This window comes from Brachyistius frenatus, unplaced genomic scaffold (genome assembly GCF_029030835.1).
Source record: "Brachyistius frenatus isolate BFR_SWC_R1_liver_20210118 unplaced genomic scaffold, ASM2903083v1 Contig_57, whole genome shotgun sequence".
Taxonomy (NCBI): Eukaryota; Metazoa; Chordata; class Actinopteri; family Embiotocidae; genus Brachyistius; species Brachyistius frenatus.
The window spans coordinates 1,105,613-1,133,278 of NW_027210656.1; the positions used below are offsets into that span (position 1 = coordinate 1,105,613).

At 43.5% G+C, this 27,666-nt stretch overlaps 1 protein-coding gene across 4 annotated transcripts in view; it reads left to right on the top strand.

The window, feature by feature from the left end:
- mllt10 (MLLT10 histone lysine methyltransferase DOT1L cofactor) overlaps positions 1–26,388 on the top strand; it is a 42,329-nt gene extending 15,941 nt beyond the window's left edge. For 2 of the 4 annotated variants that reach the window (XM_069705541.1, XM_069705543.1), the window contains 15 exons: positions 1,891–1,929; positions 2,087–2,185; positions 2,500–2,836; positions 3,710–3,928; positions 4,105–4,611; positions 10,628–10,788; positions 14,845–14,962; positions 18,406–18,499; positions 19,823–20,022; positions 21,274–21,423; positions 22,185–22,228; positions 22,487–22,779; positions 23,151–23,174; positions 23,491–23,581; positions 23,871–26,388. In XM_069705541.1, coding sequence (XP_069561642.1) covers positions 1,891–1,929; positions 2,087–2,185; positions 2,500–2,836; positions 3,710–3,928; positions 4,105–4,611; positions 10,628–10,788; positions 14,845–14,962; positions 18,406–18,499; positions 19,823–20,022; positions 21,274–21,423; positions 22,185–22,228; positions 22,487–22,779; positions 23,151–23,174; positions 23,491–23,581; positions 23,871–24,149 — 2,655 coding nt within the window. In that variant the 3' untranslated portion in view covers positions 24,150–26,388. The remainder of the gene's footprint in view (positions 1–1,890; positions 1,930–2,086; positions 2,186–2,499; positions 2,837–3,709; positions 3,929–4,104; positions 4,612–10,627; positions 10,789–14,844; positions 14,963–18,405; positions 18,500–19,822; positions 20,023–21,273; positions 21,424–22,184; positions 22,229–22,486; positions 22,780–23,150; positions 23,175–23,490; positions 23,582–23,870) is intronic. The other 2 variants (XM_069705542.1, XM_069705544.1) reach the window with 2 other exon arrangements.
- The last annotated feature ends 1,278 nt before the right edge of the window (positions 26,389–27,666 follow it).

Sequence of the window (27,666 nt, forward strand, 5' to 3'; positions counted from 1 at the left end):
TCCGTTATAGTAACGTCTTTTCTGGACGGTCGACATATTTCTCTAAAGCAGTTCTGAAAATTGTATTGTTCAGCCGACCAACAGAAAATTAACCGACGGCAATTTTGATAATTGTGTCACTAATTTATTGAACAACAAGGGAAATGTTGGCAGGTTTTCTCTTTGGGAATTTGCTGCTTGTTACCTGTTTAACCTCACTGAATTAATCATCTTTGCATTATTTTTTATAATCATTTTATCTGTTGATTGTTTTCTCAATTAATCACTTAGCTCAGAAAAGGGAAGCAAATCAACCAGTCTGTCCTTAAGCCTAAAGTGCAGTCTGAAATGTCATGTTTTCTTCCGACCAACCGTCCACAACCAAAAGACATTCAGTTTGTTGTCAAAGAGGCCTAAAGGGACCAGAAAATCGAATTTAAGACGCTTGAATCAGACAATTTTCGAGCATTTTCTTTTGACTGAAAATAACCAATTAATTATCCAAATTTAACGATGAATTTTGCATCATTATACTCATGGATTAATCAATGAATTGTTGTTGGTTGTATTGGTGTCACCTTCACCTGGGCCTGGGGAAGTTCTAATGGAAATGTGTTGCTGTTTGTTTGCATGGTACACACCAAAGCGTTATGCAATGGATCAAAAAATAAAATCATGATTGGGCCGAAACCCATGAACAAACACTCAATCAGAAAGTAAGTCAGTCAGAAAGAAATCATGCGGCACATCCAAACGTTTTGTCAGACAAAACTACTTTTTAAAAAAAAAAAATTCCACATGATGATCGTAACGTCCAAAGATACAAACGCTTTTGTGAAGAGCTGGAACATGTGATGCTGACAAACCGTGGAGGACATCATAATTTGAACAATTTTAAGCCACTTGCGCTGTAATGAAAAGGGGACACCCTTATCTTCTGCAGCCCATTTTAAAGTTGAACCCTTCCCTCTTGAAACACACATGCGGACAGAACTCCTAACCTCTGAGCGTTAGCGCCAGCGGAAGCCGGCGTGCAGACGGGTCACAGCGGAGCCGCTGTCTCCTGATCTGGCTGGTTGCGTCTGCTAACTGCCACTCATGGAGGAAGTCTGGCTAAACTGTCACAATCCTCCATGCAATCAGTCCCCCAACAAACCCCTGAGGGGGAAAGAAGGGGAGGGGGAGGGAGAGGGAGGGGGGAGATTCTGGTGTTTTAGAGTTGTCGTGACACTGAGCATCACAAGCATGTCGGGTCCCATGTCTTCTCTCAGGGCCGCTGCGTATTTTTCCCGTGTGTGTGTGTGTGTGTGTGTGTGTGTGTGTGTGTGTGTGTGTGTGTGTGTGTGTGTGTGTGTGTGTGTGTGTGTGCGCGCGTGTGCGGAGAGGTGTCGGCGTGCGGGGCGTGCACGTGAGGTGTAAATGTGCTGCCTCCCAGTCGCCACTTCCTCCGGGGTGCGAGAGGAAGATGGTGGCGTGTGTTGTTAGCGAGGGTGTAAATTGAGCCGTGATGGTCCAAGAAGAAGGATCCGATTGGACGGAACGGCGAAACCTTGCGCGCCTCAGCGAGAGACACTTGCGTGCACTCTGCTTTGTACCGCAGCATGCTAAATTCCTGTTGCCTCCTGCCCCTTTTTTTTTTATCTCTCTCTTCTCTTTGTTTTTATGGATCTCCGAGCTTTCATCTCAGAGTGAGCCTTTGAAATGTAGTGCTCCTTCTTTCTTTCTTTCTTTCTCTCACACACACACACACACACACACACACACACACACACACACACACACACACACACACACACACACACACACACACACACACACACTCTCTCTCCTTCTGTTCTGTGCTTATTTCTTAATAACTCGTATCTCAGTTTATTTTGTTTTTGACATCTCTCTGGTCGTTATCTTCCTCAGAGCACTTGCCTACATGGTCCAAAATGTCTACATATTCAGGTTTGTCATATTCAATATTTTCTCACTGCCTTCTATATCCCAAGGAATATAAAGCAATGTTTTTTGTCTGTCTTTATTTCTTTCCTTCCTTCACTCGCGCGTCGAGCAGCTTCACTCACCTGTTTCTCTTTTTTTTTTTTCCACCCTCCGTGTTCAGAAACACAAGGAGCGGGACCGGCACAAACCGAGACACAAGAAAACTCCCATGGACATGTCACCCTCCCTCGTCATTCCTAACATCCTGGTTCCAGACAAGGTGAGGCTACTCCCCGCTCCTTTGTTTTGGTAAACAGTGACTGGGTTAGTTGAATGTTGCAGCCGGAGTTGCAGGTTGAGGCTGTCTTCTCCCTTGATTTACCTTTGTTGGTCTTCTGTATCTCTCACACATCCTGTCGTCCCACTGACCTTTCTCCTATTTTTGGTGCTACCTTTGTCCACCGCTCTGTTTTGATAATTTCCCCTCCCTGTTCCGCTGCCTCTCAGGGTTCCTGTCCTCCCTTTCCTTTAAATCTTCTTTTTTTTTTTTTTTTCTTTCATTGTTCCCCCTCCCTTTTCACCTTCCTCCTCCAGGCCTACAACAGCGGCAACTCGGGGGGAGGCGTCGCCGCTCTGCCGGCGTCTTCGCAGAAGCGATTGGACGACGGCACCGCCCGTTTCACCAACGCCAACTTTCAGGAAGTGTCGTCCGCTCACTCTTGCAGCGGTTCCAAGGACGGCTTGGCCCCGGACGCCGCGAAGGCCGTGTCAGAAGTGAAGAACAAGAAGAACAGCGGCGGAGGTCACGCGGTGGGACAGAGGGGTGGTCGCAAGTCTCTCACCACCTCAGGGAAACCCCTCCCCTCTGCCGTGGTTACCATGGCAACCTCCTCCACATCTGCCTCAGCCTCCACTGGGCCCTTCCATCAAGGTGAATTGATGGCTCCAAATGGTTATGTATGTTAATTTTCCCACAACTGGGAATTAAGCCTTCAGTTGGAAAAATGAAAACAATGACAAATGGTGCGGCGCTCCCACCCTGCCCACCCACCAAAAAACTGCAAGTGCAGCACGAATGCAAAAGTACGGCGGTGTTACTAAAAACACAAGTCGGCATGTGTTTTATGGCTGTACGTGTGTGTGCTGTGTCATTGCCTGGATATTGGTCAGACACCAGACTTCAGTGTGCAGCGGTGATAACACTGTTTTCGGCTCAACTGGCCTCTGGCTCCTGTAATCTGGAGCCCCCGTCTGGGATAAGAGCAACACACACAAACATAGGCACAGAGAACATTGTGTGTGTGTGTGTGTGTGTGTGTGTGTGTGTGTGTGTGTGTGTGTGTGTGTGTGTGTGTGTGTGTGTGTGTGTGTGTGTGTGTGTGTGTGTGTGTGTGTGTGTTCACATTGAGCTCCTGTGTTTTTTGGACAATCTAAACCTTGAAGCTGGGTCAGGTGTGTGTCTAGCGGAGAAATTGTTTGAGTATCCATCAGTTTGTGTGCTTTCAACGAACTTGCTCCGATACACGGGAGGACTGCATGATGAAGGGGGGCTGACTGTAGAGCCAACAGAGCGCAAGAGCAGATAACGTGCTTATTTTGGTTATCTTGTTCCTACTGCTCCCATGATGATGGAAAGGAGAGCAGCATGGAAACGTTTACAGCTGTAATGTCTGTTTTCACTTTGTAATTTTTCTCCTCCTCTCACTCTTTCATCCTCTGGTGCTTCCTCATCGCTCTCTGTTTCCTTTCTATCCTCACGTCTTTTTTTCCACCGTTTGTTTTTTTCTCTCCCCCCCCCACCCAGGCCTCCTGTTGACCAGTTCCAGCAAGACTCCCTCGGCTCCTTCCTCTTCAGACTTCCTAAGTTTCTCAGATTCATCGTTGCGTCCCGGGGGTGGAACCACTTTCTCCTCCCCGCCGTCTTTCAGCAGCTGCCTTGTGAAGCCAAGCTCAGAGGGCGGAGCTTCAGAGGGAACTACATCTCTCTTTGGTTCTCTGATGTCCGCTAATACGGCTTCTGCAGGTGCTACACTTTTTCAACATTTATAACTTGACTCAGTTTTAATTGTCATTACATTGCTGATTTGCCCTTTGACAAATAATGGTTGTTTAGTTGAAAAAACAAATCACTCAGAATGGAAAATTTGCTGATAGACTTTAATCTTGGATATTCAGTTCTGCTTTTCTTCATCATTTCAGTTGGTGGAAAGCTGTATGAGAATTCCCACAGTCACACAGCAAGTGAGACGACAAGCCTCGTCGGGTCCGCTGGCTACAAACGGCCTCAGCCCTCCAGCTCAGGACTGGGGATTGGCGGAGCTGCCGCAGGAGGCGGGGATGACGGAGTGAAGAAGAAAAAGAAGGGCAACTGGCGAAACAGATTTGGACCTTGCTTTACCACAGATGTGAAGCCTTCTGAGCCAGCTCCCTCCCTAACTCTGCCCACCTCCTCCACAGCCAACACCTCCTCTTCCACCGCCTCCCCTTCCTCCTCTTCATCCTCGACGCTCTCGGGCCGGCCGGGCTTAGTTTCCAGCAGTGGATTAGGAGCTGGAGTGGGAGGAGGAGGAGGAGGGGGAGGAGCAGGAGGAGGAGGAGAGAGGGGGCTGGGGGTCATGGGCGTCGGAGGTGGGATTCAGAAGTCCCCGTCGCTCCTCAGGAATGGGAGTCTGCAAAGCAACAGCAGCTCCACAACCACTGGGTCAGGTAAGGAGAACACAGGAACGTAACGCACAAAAACATTATGAACATTATTATAAACATTATCCTACATTTGTAGCTAAACAAAATAGCAAATAATGTGTTGGCAGCAGAAATGAGGAAGCAGGCTGGTTTAATTCAAGATTTGTCAGGCAATTATGACCTGTTGGATCCAACTGTGCTCACTACAGTTTCATCTCAATGATCAAAAAGGAAATAGCTCGTGTTAGGTTGTGGTAGCAGCTCCTGACTTGCCATTTGTCCTTTAAGGCTCATAAATTAAACAGAAAATGTTTATGGATAGACTCCGTACAGCATAGTAATAACATTACCAATCACAAATGACAAGGATTGACACACCTCGGTAATTGGCTCCCTGTATGCATGTGTGAGTGTGTCAGTGTGTGCGTCTACGTGTTATTTGCTCACACACGTGGAAGTGGTCTGTATGTTTTTTTCTTTTCGTTTTTTTTTTTTTCTTCATTTTTTCATCGTGTTCAGTTGCCTGGCAACCGTCTTTATGCTTTGGAGTTCCCCTCTGCTGATGGAAATGGCTCCGTACAGCCCACACATCCCACATCTCCCCTTTCTTCCAGAATCATCAGCCTTTTGTTTCTCCCTCCTGCTCTCGTCTGCGCTCGCTCACCTGCATTCTGCTCACTCCTCAAATTCTCGTTCACCTGTTGCTTTGTGCAGTTTTGAGGTCCCTGCATGTTTGCGTGCTTACAAATATGGTATATCTGTAAGCATGATGCGTTTACACTCTTTGTTAAAAATGCACGTGCACGGATGAAGCTCACATCAGCCCTCATCACTGGTCAGTAGGATCAGCTGATCAATTATGGTTCTTTGTTACTCAGGCTGTTTTTGATCACACTTAATTATATGAAATATATGTATTTAAATATTGGTATTCATTTCAAGTGATCGGTTAAATCTCGTTGAGCTGCAACATTTTAGACGATCGATTTGCTAATCAATAGAAAATGTATTGTAACAAATTACTGCGGAGTAATAAATGTTTGAAAATTCTCTCATTGCGCTCCCGAAATGTAAATTATGTTTTGGCTCCCGTAGTCCTTTATGGTAATAAACTGAATATCTTTTGGTTTTTAAACTGTTGGCCGAGGGAAAATCAGACACTATGAGCTGCATGTTGGGGTTTAGGGAACTGGTTGACATTTTTCATCCGTTTCTGACATTTTAAAGACCAAACAGCTGATTGACTAATCAAGAAAATAATCCACTGATTTATGGATCATGACAATAATCGTTATTCGAGTAATTTTTTACTTGACCTCCAAAAACTTTAGTAAATATTTGACATTAGCACTCAGCACTGGATGAATTAGTTATAATTGTGTTTTTCCTTTAAGTTGTGTAGTTCTTAAAACATGAAAAAATGATGAGGTTGCTAAGTAAACAGTAAATTGATTATCATCAAATATGTTTTGCTAGTTATTGTATGGTATGATATTTGTATTATACATAGAAATATATATATATATTTTTTAATGGTGATGTGTTTTTCTGCTGAATGCATTTAGGTGCAAAGATTTTATACCGTCACAGTTCTCGATCCTTTAAATTTTCTCATTTTGACTGAAGGGTCTTTTTATATGTATATTGCACTTATCAATTTCATGTCATTGAGGCAGATTATGCTACATTATATTAAAGGAACAAGAAATACAACAGTAACACATTTGCCAAAGTGTTATTGTAAAACCAGGCACAGGGTGTCTGTAAATAATGATCGTCTGTCACACATTTCAAAGGTGTGTTTAGTGGATATTTTATATTTGAGTAGTTTTGATCATGAGCTGGTGAGTCAGACCTGAGATTTTGTGTTTGTTTTTAAATGTCTTTTTTTTTTTTTTTTTTTTTTTTCCCCTCTTCTCCGTGAAGCAGTGGTGGCATTTCTGACCACAGCTGGTGAGAGAAGATAGGGCAAACAGTGGTGGTTGTGTGTGTGTGTGTGTGTGTGTGTGTGTGTGTGTGTGTGTGTGTGTGTGTGTGTGTGTGTGTGTGTGTGTGTGTGTGTGTGTGTGTGTGTGTGTGTGTGTGTGTGTGTGTGTGTGTGTGTGTGAGAGGGTAAAAGAGAATCATGTGTTCTTCTTCCTACTGTAAATATTTAGCTAAGGGTTAATGCAGGGCAGTAATGGGGAGGATCTTGGCGTTTGTCTCCCACCCTTTCTCCTGTCTGCTGACTCCACCGTGCTGATGGATAGATAGTTAGCTTGATGGATATGTGTTGGTGGGTGGGGAGAGGCAGGGGGTTAGATTTTGGCTAGGTTAATGTTTGATGGCGCTGGGGTCACCGATGGGACGGACCGGCTAGTTGGCCGAGTAGGTTTGTGTGTGGGGGAGGAAAAATGTTTGGTGGAGATAAATGTATTCGGGCCAGCAGCAGTGCATGTGTATAAAGACGTGAAAAAGATGTCAAATGCTTGTGACCGTCTATTTGTGTGTCGGTTTTTGCTAATATGTGATCATATCTACAACTTCAAGACTGTTTGCTACATAATTAGCAGCTGCTTGGTCTCACTTCTGTAAAACACACGAGAAGTTGTGAAAACTAGGGAAATATTCTGTGAACAGGATTCAATTTGAGTATCAAATTAGGGTTATTTGTTACATATGAAACCTGCATTTCCCCTTTATGTTCTTATTCATTTAGTTTGTTAACTAAAACACATTTTTGTGTGTCAGTGAAATAAAAATGTTGCATTACAAGGAATTGAGAAATTCATGAAGAGGAACATTTTGAGGCACAATAATATTTACTGTTGATATGATTTATAACTGTTATTTATTTGCAGTGTGAGCACTTTGGTGGATTAACAAGCTTTAAAATACTTTTGGGGAAAAAGGGAATTCATCCAAAATAAACACTGTTGATGCTGATGTTACACACACACACACACACACACACACACACACACACACACACACACACACACACACACACACACACACACACACACACACACACACACACAATGTAGAAAACCTCTAGCAAACCCCACATTTGAACATTCAAAACTTTCACGTTGATAAGATGTGTTTACATTTTCTCATCAATAACTAAATACTTTATTGTATATAAGAATATTTTTTATTTTTTATTTACAGTAGTTCCTTTTTCCCTCATTTTTACACCAGAATTTTTTCACGTCTATATATGCTCATAATTACAGAGACTCCTGGTCGTCTGCCTGAACAGTGTTGGCCCTGTAACAGAAGTGGTATTATCTGTCTATCGCCAACCCACATACCTTTTATGATGCACACGCACGCGCACACACACACACACACACACACACACACACACACACACACACACACACACACACACACACACACACACACACACACACACACACACAGAAGCATACAAACACGTTCACATTGACTGCCCACAGTTTGGCGCTAAAAACATTTTTTTGTCTGGTGGTAGAAAATTCTCCAAATAACAAATGTGTTTCTGTTGCTGCGATGGTACTCGCTGTTTGTCTCGAATCTCCAATTTTAAACCAGGATTGAATGACTGTCTGCAGTCTTTTAAAAAAAAAAAAAAACAAGCAACAAGCATCATCCTGCTCTTGAGATAGAAACATGCCTTCTGAAACAGAAGTTGGAGTAAGTTGCTCGTTGAAACACCGATTCAACTATTTAATAACCGAAAATAATGCCACGCACGAGTTTTCTTATTTAATTTTGTTTCAGTTGTGCCGCCTATAAATAGACAACATAGATTTCCTCTTGTGATAATACCAGCTTGAACTAATCAACGGGGATATTTTTTAAACTCGCAGGCGCACTGAACAGGAAGAGTGAAGCAAGAGGAAAGTTGGATGATGGAGGCAGTTGCGCTTCAGGGGCTTACACAATATTGATCATGCAAATAGGTTTTATGTTTTACAAGCTCAGCCTTGTCCGTGGGAGGTGTGTGTATAAAATGTTTTTTGTTCTTTTCTTATGCTAGAGAAAGTTTTAATGGCCCTCCATCACAATAATAAAATAATGGACAATTGTAGGATTTGAAAATTGTCAGGTTTGGCTGCAGTTAGAAGAAAACAGAATACACTCTGAGAAAAGTAGTTGCTTCTATGAAACTAAGACATTTTCCAGTTTATATATTTGTGCTGCAGTGGTTAGAGAATTTTGAACCTGTGGTGAAGTGTGTAATCCTGCTTCTCAGTTGAGCATGGAGGTTTTTACCTGTTGTTTAGAAATACAAATGTTTAAGAGTAATTCAGCGATATAAGTAAAAAATAAATAAATAAACAAGTTAACCGTTCTACATATTTGTTTAGAAATGTCCTCGATATTTTAACTTCAGCTCTCAGTCGGAAAATAAAATACAGTCTAGTTTGGTGGTCTAATTCAGGAAAACAAATTAAGAAAAGAAAATTCACAAAATGTAAAACACAAAATATTTCTTCTGGCCCATCAAATACTGCATACTTGCTTTAAATTGTGTTGACTTTTGAGTTAACCTCTGTACTTTTATTTTGGCAAATTTAAATTAAAATCAACCGGTTTTCCTCCTGTTTCCAGCTGTTTGTGCACCATCCCTTTGTGAGTAACCCATCTCATAAATGGCCTCAGCTAAACTCTTATAAATTGTTGGTTTGGCCTCTAATCCAGCTGCTAAAAAATCTTGCAGGAGCACATGCCCCCTGAGCCTCGGCAGCCCTGCTTTGGGTATCAATTTTTCTGGTGCATATTACAAAGTGTTATAAATAGTATGTAGGCCCATGTAGTGTTCCTATCTCTCTCTCTCTCTCTCTCTCTCTCTCTCTCCCCTCCCTCCCTCCCTCCCCCCTCCCTCTCCCTCCCTCCGCCCCTCCCCTCCTGGCACAAAGATCTCTTGTTCCCCCAGTGAATGCGTGCTGCCCTGAGCCATTCAGGCTTTTGTGGGGCTGAGGGGCCCCTCTCTCCCCCCCTCCTCTGCTGGGGTCAAAGGGGGGCAGGGGCAGGGCTTATCCCTAGTTAGTGGGCGAGCACAGGGGTGTGTGAGGGGAGGAAGGAGAGATGGAAAGAGAGAGCAAAGAGATAAGAGAGTGGAACATGCGTACGGTTGCGTAAAAATAGGTGAATAATAACACATTTTTGATTATAATTTTTGATATGCAGAATATCATTGTTTTAAATAAAGGGTGCAAAGAATACATGACAACATGATGGTTGTGTTTCCTCCTCTCTCTCCCATCCCAGGCTGTAAAAGTTTAATGTGAAGTGTAATTTGTGCTGTGTGTGTGTGTGTGTGTGTGTGTGTGTGTGTGTGTGTGTGTGTGTGTGTGTGTGTGTGTGTGTGTGTGTGTGTGTGTGTGTGTACTTCATTGTAACAGTTTTTATGATGAGAAAGAAACCAAATTATCTGATAGTCTAACAAGCCTGCATGATTAACCATCCATTACATTTGTAGTTTATTTGTTTATTATTAACATAAATTTGTAAAAGTTGATCTGCTGCTTATTTAAAACATCATTTCTTAATGTCTGAAAAATGAGTCATGCTTGGATGTAACACATTTCTCAGATTAGCAATATTTCTGTCATTTTATTGCGGGAAGATATTTTCATCGCCACGGATACAGGTTTTTGTTTTCAAGACGTCAAATGAACTTGTGTTTAACTGAAGTTGAATTTGACAAACGTGGAGCAACAACGAGCCGTCTCACATCAACACCAATGAAAAATGTTAAAGCAGCTTTGATGTCAGTGACGCCGACCCGCTGACTTGCCGTAGCAGCTCAGGTGTTCCTCATGACATTACCGATGGCTCTTTGCTATTCAAGTGTCCCGGTACGCCGAGACAGCGAGTGAACATACACAATAGCACGACCTTGATATCAAAACATCGCAATGGAATTCAGCCGTAATTAATTAGATTTGTAAGCCTTTGCTTTTCTTACAGTTTTCGTGATTACTGGGGCATCAACTCACTATTGCATCATGTTTGATGCTGGTAGAGGATGACGTAAACACCGCTAATGTGCGTTATCTCTCCACAGGTGTTTTCTCTGTTGCCGATGGGTCGTCGTCGGGGACGGGAGCTGTCGCAATGGGCGGAGCCGGCCCCGAGTTGTCGCAGCAACAGCAGCCCACACCTTCTCTAGCCCCTCCCTCTCCATTCACCGCCACTGCACCACTAAACAGCACAGCCTCCACACACGTGAGTCCAGACACACAACCTGCACTTTAAAAACTCTCCGTGCCGTCCTCGCTCTCATACATATGAATACATGCTCATTAAATCCGCTGTGATGACACGCACTCAGTCGGCCTTTCTTTCACAAACACAGAAGCGCGCGCGCGCGCACACACACACATACACACACACACACTCATTCATTCAACACCCTCTACATCTGTCAATTCACCCACATCTCTGGCATCTTTGAGCTGAAGTGCTGATAAACTGTGGGAACACAAATAAACCAAAACTAATTAAACGTCTTCCGCACCAAATCTCTCCGTACTATTATTAATCCACAACCTCCTAATTACGTGTGAAGCGTGTGAGTCCTGACCTTGTATGGATTGTGTTTTCTCAGCCAGTTATTCCATAGCTGCCAGTCGGGTGCACCTGTGAAGGGTCGTTCAGGTTTATTCAGCTAACAAAAAATATGTCTTTTTCTTTTTTCTTCTCTGAACATGTCTTTGAAACGTCTGTGATTCTCCAGCTTAATTCAATACTACGAACCTTAGTGAGCGAGGTCTGTGCTATAATATCAAGCGATTGCATTTTTATTAATGAAAATGTGCAGGAATCTTAAGAGGTGTAAATGTGACACAGAAGGAAATATTGGTCCAGAATCAAGGCTGCACATTAAAGAAAAATCAGTCCTTTCTTGAAATGATTGGATTTATCTATTGATATTAAATAATGAAATAAAAACGGTTACATTTTGAACATCTTCCCGTCTAAACCGCCACACTTTTTTTGTTTTTGTTTTAATAAATTGTCCTAGACCTCAATTTTTATTCTTTTCTTACAATAGTAATCATCTTTAGTTTGTACTACTGGATTAAATAAGCGTATATGTAGTTTTTAATGTAACAGGATCAGCTCAGCCCCCCTCAGTTGTCCGGGCATGTATTTCCTCCAAAGAAAAACAAAACAAAACCTCATTTTCAATCCCTGACCCCATGTCCGTCCTCTCCAAACCTCCCCAAAGACTGTGTTCTGTCTCTGTCCACCCAACTCTATTTTTCTCCTGTGTCCACTTACCACCTCTCTTTTTCTTTCTTTCTTTCTTTCACACACACACACACACACACACACACACACACACACACACACACACACACACACACACACACACACACACACACACACACACACACACACACACACACACACACACACACACACACACAGACACTCTCTTTCTCTCACCCTCGACCTTCCTTCTCTCTGTCCCCATCCATTTCTCTTTTCCCCCCTCCGTTGTCCTGTGATGTAATGACATCTGACAAGCACCACAGTAGGGATGGAGAGATAGATGGAGGGAGGGGAGGGGAGAGGTAGGGTCGTGGTGACTGTGTGTGAGTGTGTGAGTGTGTGTGTGTGTGTGTGTGTGTGTAGGGGGATATGCACTCATGCCTTGAATTTGCTGGCCTGGCCTTCATCTCGCCCTGCTCTTTTCTGTTCAACGCCTATTATAGAGGACGGGAGGCCCAGGGAAGCACAGGATATCACGCCTGTTTTCAGCATGTATAGAGCAGTTTGGACTGTAGTTTGTGTGTGTGTGTGTGTGTGTGTGTGTGTGTGTGTGTGTGTGTGTGTGTGTGTGTGTGTGTGTGTGTGTGTGTGTGTGTGTGTGTGTGTGTGTGTGTCAGTACAGAGCAGCAGAAAGCAAGAGTGAGGGTGACTTAAGTCGAGAAAGTTTTTTATTTGTCCTTTTCAGATTGTTTAAACCGTGTGTGTTAGTTTGTAAAGTGCGATGCACGTCTCTGGGTGTCTGGGACTCACACACACTTTGAATCAAATCTGCAGAAATTACAAAATTACAGAAGGATGCCAACAACAGGCTTCTCTCTCTCTCTCTCTCTCTCTCTCTCTCTCTCTCTCTCTCTCTCTGTGTGTGTGTGTGTGTGTGTGTGTGTGTGTGTGTGTGTGTGTGTGTGTGTGTGTGTGTGAGAGTGTGAGAATGACAAAGACCATTTGCTATTTTCAGTCTGCTAGCAGACTCTTGGCCTACTGTTATTGGCTATCAGCCCAGGACAGAGAAAGGGAGTGCGAGAGAGACTTTAATGAAAAATGAATGTAAATGAAAAATGAATGTTGATGGGAAAGGGGGCAGGATTATGGCACTGAGGGGCGGGGGAGGGGGAGGAGGACGGGGTTGTTGTAGGAAGAAATCTGAAGGCATTTCAAAGGAGGAGAGAACTGAGAGAGTGAACAGGTTTCTTCTTTCAGTCTAACATTAAACAGAGAGGGGGATTTGCAAGACATTTCCAGATTTCCCTGTCAGACATACCAACACACATGTCTGTGAATTTGCAATGCATCCTGGATTTAGCACACCCTCAATAAAAAAAAAAAAAAAAAAACGATCTACAGCAGTTGGACAGAATAACAGATTATGAAGTGTAAATTATAGATAATTATTCATCAAAACTTCGGCCTTTTTCTGTTTTTTCCGATCAGAACTTTTCTTAAACTGTGAAAAGTGTAGTAAACAAGACGATATCTACATGACCTATCAATTAATGTAAAGCCTATTTGAACAACCAGCAATAATTTTTCATTGTCACCATTAGCATCTTTCCACCAATTTCAGTCTGAGAGGAAACTACAGACTTCTTGGACTTTACAAAAGTCTTGGCTTGAATAAATTTTCACGTGGTTTGGTAGTAGCGTTTTCTTTTACTCTTCGGCACTCAAAACAGTCAGCCATTTTGTTCTTTTAGATGGACCGGATCCCCCTCCTGATGCTCCACCCTCTCACTCCACCCCACCGTTCACTCCACGGTCCTTATTTGGGAAATGCCTTAATTGGATTAAACTCTATGCATCAGAAACACTTTGTCAGCATGTCAGCGTACTGTCGGGTTGCCGAGGGACTCCGAGTCCCTTGTGTGTGTGTGTGTGTGTGTGTGTGTGTGTGTGTGTGTGTGTGTGTGTGTGTGTGTGTGTGTGTGTGTGTGTGTGTGCGCGCGCGTGTGTGCGTGTGAGACAGAATAATGAGCCGTGGATTCATAATGTTGCTTTTTGTACATAAAATAATGGTGAAGTGTTGTCAGTCCACATTCAGATATGATTTCTCCAAATAGGCTTCATACATAGAAGCTTTGTCACAGTGGAGAATCAATAGTAGAGATCAAAGAACCTAAATTCTCAAACCACATTGATCCGGTTGATCCTCAGCTTTGTTTTTTTAGGCTCATTTATTATGTAAAAAAAGACGTGTCACCTGAATGTAACACGGTTAAAGCTCACACTTAAAGCAGATCGTCACCGTCAAATACACGCATGCACCCACGTAACAAGTGATTTCAACATCTGCTCACTAACAAAACATCCCCACGTGCGCGTGGAGGACGGTGCTTTGCTACAACTGAAGAAGTGCTGGCTGCTTTTTAAGGAGGTGCATATGGCTTAAATAACAACCATAAAATCAACCGAAAAATTAATCAACAAAAATCCTGATAATCCGTTAATCTGTCAGGGAATTTATCCTGCAGGAAAACCAAAAAATGTTTTCCTTTGAAATGTAAGAATTTGTTTTCTTTTTTCTTTTTCTTTTTTTAAGTACTCTTTTTGTGTTATTGTAAATTTATTTAATTTGTTTAGCACTGTTGGGCTTTTGAAAATTATAAATGACCGTGTTTAACCATTGTTTGACATTTAATTGATAGATCATGAAAATACTCTTCAGATAAATCCATGGTCATGAAAGTAATAGATTGTGAAATTAAAGGTTTTTGGCCAAAATTTATATTTGATTTAATAAGACTCATTTTACATTATTCTCATATTTTTTAAGCACTGGGATTTTTCCTCTTATTTAATTTAGGAGGCATTACTTCATCTACATTTCGTAACATTTGGAAACCGCCTGATAGCCGGGCAGGGAACATACAAGTAACCGTATGATGGGAGTGTCGAAGCACTTTTTCTCTCCCTAAAAACTGCCAGTTACGTGATTTTTAACAACAATTTAAATCCAAGTGAAACTTGGCTTCTTGTGGCTCATACTTCTCCCTCTGTGTGCCTCTTCAGGTGAGCAGCCTGCCAGGCTCTGTCTTCAACCTCGCGCCCCCCCACATGTTCGGCAACAGGCTGAATCCCAACTCGACCATGGCAGCACTGATCGCTCAGTCCGAGGCCTCACCAGCAGGTACGGCAGGATCCCTAGTGTGTGTGTGCGGGTGTGTGTGTGTGTGTGTGTGTGTGTGTGTGTGTGTGTGTGTGTGTGTGTGTGTGTGTGTGTGTGTGTGTGTGTGTGTGTGTGTGTGTGTGTGTGTGTGTGTGTGTGTGTGTGTGTGTGTGTGTGTGTGTGACAAAAGAAGTATGTGAGAGAAAGAGAGGGAGATAATGGGTAGGTCACAGCCCCTTGATCCCTCGCAGAGGTCAAGGGTCAGTGATATTCTGGAGCCCCTCCCACTTAGCTCCAGTTACACTGCTCAGTCGCTCTCTTACTCTTCTCCTCTCAGATAAATGACACAGGAGTATGTAAATAGTACACAGGTGTGCATAAAATCCACATGTGAAACCCATAACTTCACTGACCGTGTGAGAGAACGGACAGGATTTGTTGAGATAATAGATGGTGTAAAAAAAACAAATAAAGGGGCAGAGGATGGTGCGTGGAGCCTTCAGGAGTTCCCACTGTAGAGAGAGCGGTAGCCCGTCGCTGTCCGACCGGTGCAGAAGAGCTGGTGAGGGAGTCAGAAGTGGCTTCAGTGATCAAGAGAAGCCACTTCCTGATGTAAGACATCTGGTCGACCGGAGAGTCGACAAGCAAGAGAGGAAGACGAAATAAAGAGTGCAGAGGAGGAAGCGGTTCCTGCTGCCGGTCAGCAGTCATCAGAGCCAGATCCACTCTGACCCGCAGGTCAGCTCAGTAATCAGGCTGAATGACAGTGTGTGTGTGTGTGTGTGTGTGTGTGTGTGTGTGTGTGTGTGTGTGTGTGTGTGTGTGTGTGTGTGTGTGTGTGTGTGTGTGTGACAGATAGAGACGAGGCCGGTTTTGTTTGTAGATACAAGCAACCTTTGTATAATTCCTGAAAAAGAAGAGCTTGGTTGGTGATTTTATTTATTTATTTATTTTTACTTTATTGAGAAAAATATGACTTATTAAGGTAGATCTAATTTACGAGGTAGGATTTTTTATTTATGTGTGCGGTGAAAATCTGTGTATTTCTAATCAATTATTTGTGTGTGTGTATATATATATACATATATATATATAACAATATGAAATCTAATTTCACCAGTGTGTGTGTGTGTAATTTCATATGGGGAAATATATATTCCCTAATATGTGTGTGTATGTATATATATATATATATATATATAATAATTTTTGAAGAACACGCGACTACACATTTGCTGTTTTCAGCTTATCAGATGTGACAATTTTTCTACTTTGCACCTTTTAATTTTGCTGCACACTGAAATTCTTGAATAACATAAGTATCATTATGAGATAATCTGCCAATACTTTTTTTTTTTTTTTTTAACACACCAATTCAGTGTATTTTTGTAACATCTCAGAAAATGTTGAAAGACGTCCAATCGAGTTTCTCCGTGCCCAGGGTCAGTCGTTTATACAGTAGATCGACCAGCTCAGATATTCATTTTAACGTGACTCCAAAACCAGAAAAAGTAGCTGCTAATCTCATCAGAGACGCTGAAACGAGGCAATTTTTTGCCTCCAAGACTGACCGAAACAATTAGCTGGTTATTAAAGTAGTTGCAGGTTTGTTTTCATTTGGCCCATTGATTAACCTGCTAATCGTTTCAGCTCCAATCAGTAATGAAAATAATCATTAGGCAACACTAATGAACACGGAAATGTCCTGTCGTGTACAGCACGCGTGTACGGCTACCCAAGCGTGAAGTTGTGTTTGTCAGCTCGTACGGGTCATATGAGCGCAAACGTGCAAGGTGTGTGTGTGTGTGTGTGTGTGTGTGTGTGTGTGTGCGCGTGTGCGTGTAGCCTGTTTACTTTGGCAGCCGTTTGTCTTTGCTTTTGAGTGTCTGGAGGGAGGTGCCAGGACGGGAGAGGGTTCGGACAGAAAGAAGGGGACTTGAAAACGAAGGGAGCGCGGTGCGGTGACTAGAGTGGCGACCTGGTGGGGGTAAAAGCTGGGATTGACTGTCTTAAGTGGAGGGGAGTTTGTGCGAGTGTGTAAATGCAAAAGTGTGTGTGCATGTGTGATTCATTACTCTCACTGAGGAAAATGAAAAGAAGCGTCTGGCCGGGGGCCCAGAGGGAGGAGAGATAGAGACGCTCACAGGAGGGAGAGAGGGAAGCACATGCACTTTGAATGAAGGCTCGTGTGTGAAAGGGAGACAGGGAGACAGGGAGACAGGGAGACAGGGAGACAGAGAGACAGAGTGTTTTGTAGGTTGCAGAGCCATAAGCATGACGGTACATCTGATCTGGGTCGGAGAGAGAACAGAAGAAGTTCTCTCTTTGTTTTTGGCGCTCTGTCCACACTTATCACCCGAAACTCTTGACAAACAGTCTCCAGAGTGGACGAACGGCGGAAACGACGGCCGTGTGTTTCAGTCGGGGCGCGGACAACGGCGCTTTAAAAAAACAAAAACAAAAAAATGGTCAGGGGGAAGTGGCACTGAAGTTAACTGATTTTTTTTTTTTATCATTCAGGTGTCCCACAGATTCCCTCTGCTGCATGTCATAAAATAATAAGTACAGAACCACGCAGTATTTTCCTTTTTTAAATACTGCAAAAATTAACACGCGTTCATTTTTCGAAACCAAAAGCAATGAAATAGTCCAAGGAGAGAAATCTAAATTAGACTTATTTGGAAGTGATGGAGCAGCTGGACTCGACCTGAATTTGTCATTTCATGTTGGAGACCGTCTGAAACACGTCGTCAGTCAAAGGCTGTGTTTGTAAGAAATTGTCATAACATTTAGCAAATGTCCTGAAATATCAAGGTGATAAAGCGACGTGATGTCGGATGTTTGAGCTGTTAAGGAGCTCTCCGAGTCTCCAGTGTGCGAAGTGGAACGTGAGGGTTAAGAAGACATCATGATGTCACTTTATATCCCGTGTGTCGGGACAGCCGGCCGCTCCATAGACGTGTCATTAAGCTGTATTTCTGTTAGTGCTGCTGCATTGTCTCTATTTTCCCTCTGAGGATCAATGAAGGCTCATCCTATACTCTCATTTTATGTCAATAGACAACTTTTGCAATTTGACGTTTGAATGACATCACAGCACGACAGTGCCGGAAATGCGGATATTTACAAGCCCCAGTAAAGGCATCACTTGTCAGGCGACAGAAAAGTGTAAATGAGAACAACTTAACTGCGAGTGTGGCGAGCAGGACTCATTAGTTAGTGAGCAGAGTTTTGTTGTTTACCTACCAAAAAAAAAAAAAAAACGACCGAAGAAGGGATTCAGTTGATTTCCTGTTGTGAGATTTGTTTTCTTTTTTTTTTTTCCCATTTTTTTGGATGACCCGAAAACACTGGTGTGGATGCCCGTCATTTCCACACACAAAACTGTCTTCAGCTTCAGCTGCTTTAACGTGGACGTGTTCTCAGGTGTCCAATCGATTCTCTCCGTGTGCGTGTACGTGCAGATCAGGAGGTGGGAGACAACAACAGCAGCAGCAGCGGCGGCGGCGTCGGAGCTCAGGGCTTTTCCATAAGAGCTTCTCCCAAGACCACCCCGCGGTGAATACACACACACACACACACACACACACACACACACACACACACACACACACACACACACACACACACACACACACACACACACACACACAGATGCCCCCTCCCTTTCCATTTACATTCCTCTCTGGCCCCCCCTCCTTCTCCCATCCCCCTTTCTGCCTTTCCCTCCGCTGGCCCCTCGTCTCCCCTCTCTTCCTCTCACTCCTCTCTCTCTCACACACACACACACACACACACACACACACACACACACACACACACACACACACACACACACACACACACACACACACATGCACACTCTCTCGTTCGCTCTTTACCCCTACAGGCAATTCTCTCTCTCTCTCTCTCTCAGCCAACGATAACTTGTGTTTTTGAAGGTGGTAACCATCCTTCAAGCCCAGTTAGATATTTTTTTTCTTCCCCTCTCGGTTTAATCATGGACGGACAAGTCCGATGATTTACTGTATCTCCTCAATACGGGAATATTTGCATCTTTCAGGATTATTGATGATACAGATATTTTTTTTTTCTGCTACTTTGTGGAATGGCTGATTTCACTTATTAAGGTTGGTTAAAGTTTTATCATCGATACTGCAACCAGCTTATTTTTGTCTTAAATTTGAGTTACATATTTGAGGCTGACATTTAAATATTTAACAGAAAATATTGTCAAAAATACAGTGACAGGGACACATTTAACGTCATTTTAAACACCTGTATGATTTTGTTTTTTTGTTTTTTTTGTACCTGACAATTTGATGTGTAAATAAAGTTAATCAAATCATATTTTTTATATTCAAACATATTTTTTTTTTGGCATCATGCTGTGACATGAACGCTCATAAACAAAATCTTAAAAAAAAAACATTTGCCGTTACTGTCCATTTCTGACTTTTCCCTCCCACGCAGTGCGTCTCTCTTTCTGTCCTCCACTCTCTCCTGTCGTCCCTCATTTCCTCTCTTTCACACGCAACAGATTGTCTCAGTGCACACCGAGATTTATCGCATCGGGACTCTGCACTTCCCTCTTTCTGTCCGTCTCTTTCCGCTGCATGTCTTCCTCCTTCCTCTCTCGCCCCGTCTTTTTCTGGCTCTCACGTGCAGACAGAAAGCCGGGCCCCTTTTCATTAGAGGCCACTGTAACAACAAATTGATGTAGTTTTATAGCCAGCAGTGTCTATGTTTGTCTGACGTTTATGTTGGGTCGTTAATCTCCCTATTGACCTCTCTATCTCTCCTTTTCTATCCATGCTCTCTCGCTCTCTCCCTCCCTCCCTCTCTCTCTCTCTCTCTCTCCCTCTCCCTCCCTCCATTCAGCTCTCCCATTGGAGGCCTGCAGATCCGCTATGACTCTTCGGGGTCGTTGCCAGGGCCGGGGCCGGGGCTGGGGTTGCTAGGGGCGGGGGGAGGCGGTGGGGAGACGCTGCCCCCGGTGGCCACCAGCATCGAGCAGCTCCTGGAGAGGCAGTGGAACGAAGGCCAGAGCTTCCTGCTGCAGCAGGGAGCGCAAGGAGACGGTGAGAGGACCAACACGCCTGCTGTCATTCAAAATCAGGGTTTTCTTTTTTTGTGTGTCGGTTTGATTTATGACTCTTTAGTCTTTCTTCAAAACAGTATCAATTCATCCCCCTTAACTCTTAGAAATATGTTTATTTCTGTTAACAAAAGAAGCCACTTTTTTTTTTATATATATATATATAAACTACCCCCCCCAAAAAAAAACGGATCGATTGTTGTGCTACTTACATTAAGTGCCTTTTTCTTTCAAGTTTAAAAAAAAAATATTCTTTCTTGTCGGACATCGAGTGACATCACGATAAAGTTTGGTGGACGGTGAATGCATCTCGGACACCTATAGACACAAGCCCTGGCTATCTTTGGCGAAGCTGTGTGCTCTATTATCTACATTTCTTAGCTTGTTGTCAATGAACCAAACTGATAAACAAATCACTAGAATTTAAATAGAATTAATCTAAAATGAGCTAAATTAAATAAAATGAAGAGCTGAAGCTAAAACAATGGGACATTTCTGCTCGTACCAAAACGTGACTGCGGTTTGATAGCCCACACTTTACACCCAATTCATTATTTCCATCTTTACCTTTTTGCCCCATTGCTGTCCAGTGATCCGTCGCCCCTTTGCCTATTGCTCTCCGTCTTTCTGTCACTTTCTCGCTTTATCTGTTATTGTTGCATCAGTCGATTTCTGCCAGTTATCTGCCGATCTGAACATCCCTTCAGGGATCGATGAAGCGAAAATGAAAAAAGGGAAGGCAGCCCAGTTGTTAGACAGGCCGTCCTTCAACCGGACGAGTCAGGTTTAAGTTCCTGTGTCCGCAAACCCTCCTCCTCTTCGCCGAGTTGTCATCGAGCGCCGCTCCGAGTCTGTACAGGCGTCACTAGCTGATCCTGACCTCTGACCTCCTCGTGGAGTGTATCTGTCTTAATCAGTCGCTGGCTGTTTGAGCATCAGGTATGTGGAGGCAGAGCAGCTGCATGGAAGGAGTGGCCTTTCAGAAAGTCAGGGCGTTGATGTTCTCGCTCGTGAAAAGATCTCTCCCATCACTTTTCCGTCCTAAAAGTGTCACACGTTATTACTGCGGGTAGAACCAGGAAGTGTTCACCACACACTGTAAAAGGGCTGGATTTTATTTTCCTCTGTGCACATGTCGAAGAGGTTTTCTCTCTCTCTCACAGGAACTGCAAAGTACAGCTTCTCTGATCAGTCAGTTAAATATTGTCGTTGTTATCTCTGTCTCTCTTCTCAGTGGTGGGGATGTTGAAGTCTCTCCACCAGCTGCAGGAAGAGAACAGGAAGCTGGAGGAGCAGATTAAAACTCTGACCATGAAGAAAGAGAGACTGCAGCTTCTCAGCGCTCAGCTATCAGTGCCTTTCACACCCACCACCGCCTCCTCTGGTACATCACGCACACACACACACACACACACACACACGCGCACACACACACACACACACACACACACACACACACACACACACACACACACACACACACACACACACACACACACACACACACACACACACACACACACACACACATACTTATTTAGAGCTCAGGGTGAACGATGTGTAGTGAAACAAAAGCAACCAGTGAGTTAATTTGTTGTGACTCCAGAAAAAGTGACTTTTCTCCCCAAACGCATTAGAGACTGCACCAACCTGTCCGCGTTCAGATTACAACTCAAAACCCACCTTTTTAAAACTGCTTTAATGGGTGAATAATGTTGTGTTTTCACTGCCGTTGGATTTATCCTTCAACTGTGTCGTTTCTGACCATTTTGACATGTAAAGCGTCTTTGAGTATCATAAAAAGCGCTATATAAATAAAATGTTATAGTATTATTATCAACATTATTAACAAATGTAAGTTTACGTTGGTGCTTTCAGCACGTGTGGCCAAACATGCAAAAGCTCGGTTAAATAACCAACTAATCGTTACCTTTACACCAGCTGCATCCCGGTTCTTAAAATTGAATGATTTTATTCTTCTGTGTGTTTGTATTATATTTATGATATTTTAAACAGAATGTCTCAGAATGTTTGCAGAACTTGGAAGAGCATTTTTCACTTGGTTGTTGACATTTTTAGACTAAGTACACATGGACACAAACTGTGTTTAAAACGCATCTAAACTTGGGTTGGTTTCTGTTGCAGATGTGAAGGGAGCTGCTGACTCATCGTTACCTGCGGCAGCTCAGGTAAGAATTAAACCCCGACACTTGGCCGTCTCGGTTTGTAGCACCTCGTAATCAGTACAAGAGAGTGCAGTGACATGTTATTAATGGAATAACTGAATTAGCTGAGGTTCATTGAAACAAGCACCAGGCGTGATTTTTTATTACATGGTAAATTAGTCGAACAGCAGTAATTATGTTCCACTTGGACTGCAGAGACGCAGATTATGACTTCGAGAGTTTGTTATTCGTGTCCTTTATCTGTCTCTGCCTGTCCCTCAGGACAGCACATCATGTGGCGGTCACAGCAGTAGTGGCTCCACCTCCTCTCTCTCCACCCCTCCCTCCATCTCCCAGAGCCCACCTCAGCCACAGCTCAACGGGGTCGCCACCGTGGGAGGGGCCCCGGGCGGGCTGGGCGGCGTGGCGGGGCTGATGGGGGCCCTGGGTGCGGGGAGCGCGCTGGGCATGGGGGGGATTGTCGGGGCGCTGAACGGCGTGATCCAGACGGCAGCAGGCACCGCCAGCCCTCACGCACACACTGCAGGGGCAGCTCCTCTGCCCGTGAATAACAGGTATGTCAACGGGTTCTTTTCATCGTCGTCATGAAATATATTTGCTGTCCTTCGGATGAATAAAACATCCACTTTTGATCAATGCTGTTTCATGCTCACGGAGATCATAAAAACCAAAGCATGTCACCCGCTCCAACTAATCCGTTCGGCGTCAGCGGATTAAAGGCCTCCAGATGTGGCTTACATTGTCAAGACTTTGGCGATTTCGTCCCCTCTTTCCCTTAACCACATCCTAAAGTACTGAAAGAAACCGAATCAAACGTCATGTCAGGGATTTGTCCGACATGTCTTGGTTCCCCGAGATGTTTCAACGTGAAATTGATTGCATCCTCTCCCTCTTTGTTTCCTCTTGCTTCCGTGTCGGATTGTAGCAGCTCAGCGACTAGTAAGAACAGGTGAGACGGTAACACGGCAACCTGTCGCGCTGTTTCCTTCACGTGGGTCGCAGAGTTTGGAAAAATGTTGTAGTGATGCATTTGTCTGTGTGGGAATTCTTGTGTTTGTTTGTTGTTATTTGTTTTGACGTTTTAAGAATAATTCCGAATGTCCTCAGTCATATTTTGAAACTTTTGAAACGCTTTTGTCCTCAGCGGGAACCTGTAATATTTTTAGAAACTGCGTATGAAACCGTCTCCTGCTGAGGGCTGACTGTGTGCGGGCGTAGTGTTTATTGTGTTTGTCTCACTGCGAGTGTGTTTTGTCTCTCGTCAGCGCGGCGCGACTCGGCCTGCTATCCGAGCAGCAGAGGTTCCTCCTGCAGCAGCATCAGCTCCAGCAGCTGCTGTCCTCCCAGCCTTCAGCAGTACGACACACACACTAGCAGACATGTGACTACTCACCACTATCGCACACAAAGATGCTGAGCTTCAATTTTCTTTTGGCCGATGGTCTAAATCACCAAGCGCATCAAAAAAAAACAAAAAAACAGAATTCTTCTTCTCCTCCTCGCCACACTTGTCCGCCTTCCTCCTTTGCTCCTCCACCTCGTTTCTCCCGACTTTTCATCCTCGTGTGTTCTCGTGCCATTTCCTCCCACTCCTTCCTCTTTTCCTCCTCGTCACTCTTGTGCTTCCTCCCCTCCCTTCCGCCAGGAGCAGCAGCAGGTGCTGCTCTACCAGCTGATGCAGCAGCAGCAGGACCTCCAGCAGCTGCAGTCGCTCTCCTCCTCTGGCCAGATTCCCTCCATCCCTCTCTCCTCTGCTCAGCTGCCCATCAACAACCTGCTGCCCGGCGCCCAGGGCCAAGGCACCATCACCGCCAACCCCTTCCTGGCGATGCAGCACGCGCACGCCGACACGCACAGCTCAGCGGCGCAGAAGCCTCGGTTAGCTGAGAAAGCCGTGGGCGTCGCAGGGCAGGAAAAGACATGACGGCATATGTTCTTTTCTTTGTGTGTGTGTGCTTTTTTTTTTTTTTTTTTTTTAAATAAATAAATATGCAGAGTTTATGGGATCAGCCTGTTGGTCAACTTTGTAGTTTAGTGATGAGAACATTGGTAGGAGAGAAATCTGGTTCCTGTTTACAGCAGATATTAATAAGACTTTAGCGATTTATATTTCTGTCTTTGACTGTCACTAACTCACTGGAGTTGACCTCGCCCGGTTTACTTTTGCAACGTTTTCAGGTTATAATCTTGACAATGAGTTTTGTGTAAATTTGTTCTATTTATTTCCATCCCACTTTACACTTCTTAGCTTTCGGCTTTAGCGTTGCTTCAGGTTTTTATTTTGTCTTTTGACTAGTTGAGGTTTTTATTTTGTCTTTTGACTAGTTGAGGTTTTTTTATTTCATATTAGTTTTAGTACCCGAGTGCACGTTAGTGTCGGTATGTAGCACCAGAGGAAAGCCGTTCTCTTCTCTTAACTGGTAACTTGACTAACAGGTCAGCTTCCCAGAAGCGTCTTCTTGAATTGCTTTCTTTCTGTATTTTCTCCTGCTCTCTCGTCTTTTTTGCATCTCATTTACTTTTCTTTTCACATTTTTCTGTCTTCTTTCCGACATGGTCTGGTCTCTCTGCTGTCTCACTCTCTCAGGGTCCTCAGCTAACCAGAGTTGTGCACTCGGCGCACAAGCAGGCACACACAGAACTATAAACACAAAAATGATAAATAGCAGCAATACACGAGTATCAAAAAGTTACGATTCCCAGCTGTAGGACTTAACAGTAGCAGATGTATGTTTGACATCTGTCTCGCAGCGGTCCCGGAGGGAATATTGGGTGAGTTTTTGTGAAAATATCCCACATGTTCTCGCTGCTGCCTCTCTCCCCGTGTCTCTCTCACTCTGTTTGTGTAGATCCATTAATGTCAGTGAGCCAAGCCTCGTCCGGTCACCACAGAAGCCTTGCTTTTGACTGTCTCTTCTCTCGGCCAGATTCAGGGGGCTCACTCAGGGAAGTGGTGTTTAAAAAAAAAAAAAAAAAAAAAAAAACAAGGAAAGAAAAGAAAGAAGATGAAACAGATAGTTGAATGTTCAGAAGTGTCAATCCACGTGGTACAGACTCACACACAAAAAAAAAAAGAAGAAATCATGCAGTTGGTGGTCAGCAAGTGGAAACAATTACATTTCATCTTCCTGATTGAGCCCCCTGCTGCACCTACCTCTCGAGCAGGACCAGCCTATCAGGACCTAAAAGGCCGACAGCAGCGGCCACTTAAAAACCCACAACAGTCAGGACTGGCCAATCAGGGTCCAAACCCAAGTGCCTGAGGCCAAGGGGGGAAGGCGGGATTTAGTTTTCCTTTTACCTGTCACTCAGCTTGAATTTTCATGACGCTACCGGTAATTAAGCTGCGTTGCTAAGGCAACAGATTACAAAAAAAACACTCGGCCCCGTCAGGCTGGATGTGCCCTCTCTTTAATAAAAGTCTGAAATTTTGTTCTGCTGCATTCTCTAATATCAGAGCCAACATTGTGTTGTGCTTTTTATTTATCTGTGTAAATGGGCGTAAGATGATATATTTTAAAAGCCCGCTGGTTTTGCAATTTAACATCATTTTGTACTACTGTGTAAAGTTTTTTTTTTTTGTCTTTGGTTTTCTTCACCATTCAGTCTGAACTTGCTGTAAACCCTTTTAATGACTTCTACTCTGTGTCATGTGTTTGAAAGCTAGAAGCTACTTCCTAGTTGGCTGATTGGGGAAGGGGCATGGCTGTACATAGCTGTTCGTAGGGGGGAGGACGTGTGTCGGGGGATTCAGTGGCACAGTTTTTACCTCGTTAAGTGTACATAGACCTTTCTCATTGGCCGTTGGTGTACATAAGTGATTGTGATTGGCCGTGCTGGTGTGAAGGAAAGCCAATGAAGCCTCAGTTTGTGTGTGTGAATCTTTAGGACCAGACAATAAGGTTGACAGTGACTGGACACACAAAAGTATTAATTTATTTTTATATGTGCAGGGACATTGTGTTTCTTTTTTAAGTTTTGCACCATTTTCTTGATAAAAAAAAAAAAAAAAGTCATTTTATACTCTGGGCACCATGTTTTCATCTGTGCACACATTTGTTTGGATCAATTTTGTATAAATGGAAAATAATGAAGGTGGGGGGTGGGGAAATCTGACATTGTATTTCAAAACACAAAAATAAAGAAACACTCTGGAGAAAGTAGCATTTAGTGTCTGAATGGAGGACTTAGTTTAAAACACGCAGTGACTTTTAAAGGTTCTTTTTACAAAATTACAACATCGTTATTTTACCTGAACTGATATCAAATATCCTGACACTTTACAATGTTCTCATATTTATTTAAAAAAAACAACAACAACATAAAAATCAAGTGAGAATTCAGCTTAATTGTCCGTCATTGTTATTGGTGACAGAAAGTCAGTGGATTTGATTAGTTTTAAGTAGCAACAAAGCACATACTTAGCATAGAGGTATATGCAATATATATTTATTTTATTAGTTCACTTGACATGGATAATGCTCAATCAACAAAATAAGAGACTTGTAAATGAGATATTGTTGCAAGGAAATTTCTTCGGACCAGTTTTATAATATATAATAAAATGGCACATTTCACAACTTCACACAAAAATATTTCACTGATAGTGTCACTTGTAGAATAAACTGCTAATGTACATTTATTTGATTACAGGTTTGTTTATTGCCCGTTTCTTCATGTTGGATGACTTATGAGACGTTTGTAGATGAAATAAAGAGAACAAATATTTACGTTTTTAAAAGATTATATTTAATGTACTGCACGATGAAAAGAGGGAACTGGCCCACCTGCTTTACATTATGTATCCGGATGAGTTTCATTCAGTAACGAGCAGGAGAAAACTGAATAATCATCAGGCTTAAAAAGTGCCACTAGAAACTCGACATCTTTAAATTTAAACAATGTGCTCCAAGGCTTCTCCCCTAACAAATATACACACACACACATACAAACACACACATACCTCAAAGCTGATGACTTCCAGCTGCCAAGAAACGGCAGTGTGTGTCTGTGTTGTCGAGGTGGGGGCACCATTCTGCTACATCTGCTTCTGCCCTGGTAATTAAAAGCTCACTTTCCTCCTGCACCCCTGCTCCCTTAACCCCCCTCCCCTCTCCCCTCCTCCCCTTCTACACACACACACACACACACACCCCTCAGGAGTTTTCAGTACCCCCTCCCTACACACACACACACACACACACACACACAATCTAACCTGCATTCAACAACACATCCCCCCCTCATATCTCCTCTTACCCCAAGCACTTGCTCACTCACCCCTCCCACCACCAAATACCCCCCCCCCCACTCACTATCAGCCCTGTCAATCAAAGCCAGGCTGTTTAAACAGCATACCCCCCCACCACTCCCTGACACACACACACACACACACACACACACACACACACACACACACACACACACACCTCCACCACCCA